Source organism: Orycteropus afer, unplaced genomic scaffold (genome assembly GCF_000298275.1).
Source record: "Orycteropus afer afer isolate SDZICR_OR568_19922 unplaced genomic scaffold, OryAfe1.0 scaffold00405, whole genome shotgun sequence".
Taxonomy (NCBI): Eukaryota; Metazoa; Chordata; class Mammalia; order Tubulidentata; family Orycteropodidae; genus Orycteropus; species Orycteropus afer.
The window spans coordinates 2,312,622-2,317,488 of record NW_006921992.1 but is presented as its reverse complement, the minus strand read 5'-3'; the positions used below and the strand labels follow the sequence as shown (position 1 = coordinate 2,317,488).

At 42.4% G+C, this 4,867-nt stretch overlaps 1 protein-coding gene across 1 annotated transcript; it reads right to left on the bottom strand.

The window, feature by feature from the left end:
- Nucleotides 1-4,061: 4,061 nt before the first annotated feature.
- Nucleotides 4,062-4,637, bottom strand: LOC122151364 (methyl-CpG-binding domain protein 3-like 1). The gene has a single exon (XM_042782679.1). It carries the CDS (start codon nucleotides 4,635-4,637, stop codon nucleotides 4,062-4,064), a length of 576 nt encoding a protein of 191 aa, XP_042638613.1.
- Between the last annotated feature and the right edge of the window lie 230 nt (nucleotides 4,638-4,867).

Sequence of the window (4,867 nt, the reverse complement as noted above, 5' to 3'; positions counted from 1 at the left end):
CTTTGCTCTAAGAGCCTGGGTGTCTAAGTTGTGATTCTTCTATGGTGGCTTCCAGAAGCAAGACTTTTCCTTCCCATGTGGCCTCCCACATGGTTTCTCCACATAGCTTCTACAGAGGGGTAGTTGAACTTTTTTGGGGTGTTTAGAACCCTTGATCTCTACATTTCTGATCTCACCAAACTATCTTTTCAACCATCTTTATAATAATTATCTAGCACAAAGGTCAGAAAACCTCAGCATGTGGACCAAATCCAACGCACTGCCCTGTTTAGTGGGGAGGAATGGGATAGGGCTTGTGTTAGGCTGGGTTCTTTAGAGAAGCAAAACCAGTAAAGCTTATATATACATGTAGAGAAAGAAAATTATCTTAGGAAAATGGCTCACACACTCATAGAAGCTGGCAAGTCCCAAGTTCTTGGATCAAACATCAAGCTGGAGGGTTTTCCCAACTCACACAGCTGCAGAGGCAGAGGAGCTCAAGGTTGGCAGGAAGTACACCAGCTGTTGACTCCAACGAATGATGAATCCAAGATCTCCAGGCCGAATGGTAGATTGTTCACTCACAGACAGTTGTAGGCAGTACAACAGGGTTCTGAAACACAGAAGAGTGTCTCTTTTCCCAGAATGTCCATAAATATATTGGAAGCAGGTCAAATCCCTAGGGAAACTCCCTTTCAACAGATTGGCTGCTTAAAACATATACATCCGATCCCATCATGGGAATAACCCACATCACAATTGCTTAAACCACACAGAGTTGTGGTCCAGCCAAGTTGACACACAGCTCCAACTATCACAGGACTGCTAGAGTTTTCCATAACAGATCATGAAAATCAGTGGGTGTGGGGTGGAAAAGTTTGGTAATAACATGAGAGGTTTATGGGGCCTGTGAGTTGATTGTAAGATCAGCCATTTATTCCCACTCAAACCATCATACTCTGATAGTATATTGTGTTAAATACCCTAAATGTCATGTGTCTTACCATGGATGTCCTGAATCCCAATGGTCAAGTCAATCCCTTCATTTATATTTCCCAGATCCCCAAATATTACACACCTGAACTCCTTCATCCATCAAACTCAAAACCAAACACTGCCATTGAGTCAGTCCCAATTCATAGCTACCCCTTCTTGAGTTTCTGAGGCAGTATCTCCATGGAAATAGATTGCCCAGTTTTCCTTCCGAGGAGTGGCTGGTAGGTTTGAACTGTCAGCCTTCTGGTTAGCACTCAAATGTCTTAGGCATTATGCCACCAGAGCTTCCCATCTATGTATCAGCCAAGACTAATTTATATGCATAGGAGCAAAGATTCAATAAAAATTAACTTAAGGGAAAGTAACTAAGCACAAGATGGGAAGAGAGAGGAAAAGATTCTATGATAAAGTTATCAGCTCACCTGACTGGACATTTGAGGAGCAGATCACATCCAGGCAAAATGGCATGCCAAGTAAAAAATGAAGGGGCCTGAGGCACATCTAGTTCTGCCCACCTCACCCCCACCCTTCTCTCTTCCTGGTTGGCTTCAGACTCTGGCAGCCACTCCTACACTGTGTTTTCCTAAAGCTCCACTTCCAAGAGCTCCAGGTCTGGAAGGAAACAAACTCCATCTATACCCCTCCCCTATCCTTACCCCAATTCCAATCAAGAGTCCTGTGCCTGGCTGCCATTGGCCCAGATAGAGTCATGTATCATCTTGGACCTAGGATATGTGGGTGAGTTAAAATATGTAGATTGGGCTCACAATGAAGTTTCAGAACTCCCCAGTCCCCCTAGATAAGGAGTGAAGGCAGCCCCACAGCAAAGCTGGGACTGAGAGGGTGGTGGCCTTAGGTTAAACCCAGAGTCTGTTAACAGGAAGTGCAACTCATTCTCTAGCCTTCTTCTCCACCCTCACCACTACCATCAGTTTCCATCAAGTTGATTCCGACTCATGGCAACTCCGTGGGTGTCAGAGTAGAATTGTGCTCCATAGGATTTTCAGTGGCTGGTTTTTTGGAAGTAGATCACCAGTCCTTTCTTTTGAAGTGCCTCTCTGGGTGGACTCAAACCTCCAAACTTTCAGTTAGCAGACAAGTACACACTAACCATCTGTAAGGACTGTGAACAATACAATATGCCCACAAAGGACTCTGGGAGGAAACCAGAGAACCTTCCTGAACAAGTTACCTGTGCCAAGAAAAAAAAACCACACACACCTGACTTCAAGGTAATATAAACTGAATCCCATTAACTAGTACAACAGCAAACCCATCTGTCATAGATTAAATAAATGTTCTTTCCTGGTTCCCCTGTGTGTATCCTTACACAAAGGCACACTGTTCTCCCTACATGTCAGATAGTATATAAACCCACATCCCACACTCCCCTATGTGAACATCTGCCTGGATGACTCAGCCTGTCATCCAGGGCTGTAAGTTCTCTAAAACTAATCAATGTAGTTTTTTCTGCCTTTTTTTAAAAAATTGATATTTGCCCCTTGGAGTCACTCCTGCCACTGATCCAGTGGTGTGTGACACCCTTCCTACCACGTAGGGACACCACCCTTCTCCCTCATTCTTTAGCCTTCTGTAATGAAGCTTCCTCTCCCAACACTCCAAAAGTTGTCCTATCTGAAGTTCTTTAAGGATATCCAGAAAATGCTGGATCCTTCCAAATCCACGTGAATCCTTTTCCTTCCTGATCTAGTTAAAAACTCTTTCCTCCCTCTGGCTTCTATTACATGACACTTTTATCCCTCCAATTACTTGTTCATCATACTTTTATTGAGGAATTACAATGTGTCCTAGGCTGTGATCAAGATGGACCAGTTTCCTTCACTAAGGATCTAGTGGGGGAGACACGGGCAATGAGCCTACAGCAGCCAAGGTTCTCACAGAGTTAACTAATGTCCCGAAAAAGCATGTTGCTTATTGAGAATCTAAAGTCAAATCTATAAAAATTAACCTAACAAGCAACCAAAAAACCAAACCTATTGCCACTGAATCAATACCAACCCCATGAGTTACAAAGTACAAATGAGTTTCAAAGGATTTTCTTGGCTATAATTTTTACAGAAGCAAATTGTCAGGACTTTCTTCCATGGCACCATTAACCTTTCATTTAGTAGCCAAGTGCAAACTATGTCACCCAGGAACCCACCTAACAGGTAAGTGTTATTTAATTTCTCCTTCTCTCTTCTTCTTTTAAAAATTGTGATTTGTGTGAAAGTGTACAGAGCAAATTCATTTTCTATACAATAGTTCATACACATTTTGTTTCATGACATTGCTTACAATTCCCATAACTCAACAGCTCTCTTCCCACTTCCTCCCTGTGGTTACCTTTTCCCTATGTCCTTCTTTCCTATGCTTTCCTGCCCTCTGAGCTATCTCCCTGTGCAAATAGTGCCCTTCTGATCTCCCAGGGTTGATCATTCTAAGGAGTACCATACCTGATGTAAATGTTCACCTTATACACCTATCTATTGTTTGGCTGGAAGCCACAGGAGTGAGTTCAATTTTAGGCAATTGCTATTTAATTATTGTACAAAACTTCGTGCATCTGAATTAGCATATAACACAAAAAAGAAAATAGATGGGCTTAATGTTAGAATGGGATGTTATTTTATAGAATTAAATTGAATACAACATCAAAAGAATCATTTCTTTAATGTAGGTGACATCTCTTCCTGGAGTGTAAATACAAGAAAAAAAAATACATAAGTCCAAAAAACTAAATAATCACTCAGCCTAGATTATTCCTTTAGATTTTTAACAACAACAAAAAAGAATTAATATCATGGTATATAGAAATTTAAGTATATAATGAAAAGTAATGATCTCCTTTCTTGTCACATGGAAACCAATCTCTTATCCGCAAAACAATCTACTCTTCATATTTTGTGTCTTTCAAAGGAGGTTAACAAAGAACAGTTTGGGTGTAACACAGTATCACATTTCTAAACAAGAAAACAGAGTTGACATTGAAGAGAGGGGCTAGTAAACCTCAGGGCTGTTTCTGAGTGAAGATTTCTTGAGGACCGCAGCTGTTGGCTTCTTCAGGGCTCCCTTCTGCTTTCCATCTAGTTTTCAGGACGTCTTTCTTGGCCCCTTGCTCTCTCTGCCTCTCTGGCGAGCCTGTCTGCCCTCAAGGCCTTTGCTAATCTCTCCCTTGCTTTCTTCACTTTCCGTGTCTGTGTCCTGATATGTCCTGAAGTTACCAGTTGTCCACTGAGGGTCTGTGAGAGACACAGACCAACCCCTGGAATGATCTCTGCCATATTTGAAGATGGGCCAGGAATAGGTTTGCAGTGAGTGCATGGAGCCCCATTACCAACATGGCTAAGGGACTCACTTGGACCACCTGGTGCAATTATTTTTAATGCATTTGTGAAGTCCAGAGTATTTAGCAGCTCTCCTGTACTGCTGCAAGCCTGGAGCCCCTGCAGTCTCTTATATGCACACACCTGCTGGGGCTCCTCCAACTTCTCCTCCCACTGACTGTGCCTGACCTCATTGCCTGGGTGGGAAGTGATTCTATTAACTGGCCTCTGGAATATACAGCTGGTTAACCTTAGCGGGATTTTAGAACTTAAACTGGGTTTCCACTTGACTTCAGCTTCATGCTCACGTTTCCTGTGTGAAGTCTGAGTCATCATATTTCTCCTGAGCTTCCCCTTTAAAAACAAAATAAAATGTGAAATTATAACAAAATGGGGAATGAAGGCTCCCACCTTCCTCCAACCCTGCAGAAATGTGTCTCAAATTGTACCATGCGTCACAATCATCAGGAGAGTGTCAAAACTCAGATTCCTGGACCCAACACCAGAGATTCTCATACAGTAGGTCTGAGGTGAGGCCTGGGAATATGCAATTATGAGAAGTTTGG

What these genes read in the sequence shown, in the direction of transcription:
- LOC122151364 (XM_042782679.1), bottom strand. Translation starts at nt 4,637, where the DNA reads ATGATGACTCAGACTTCACACAGGAAACGTGAGCATGAAGCTGAAGTC.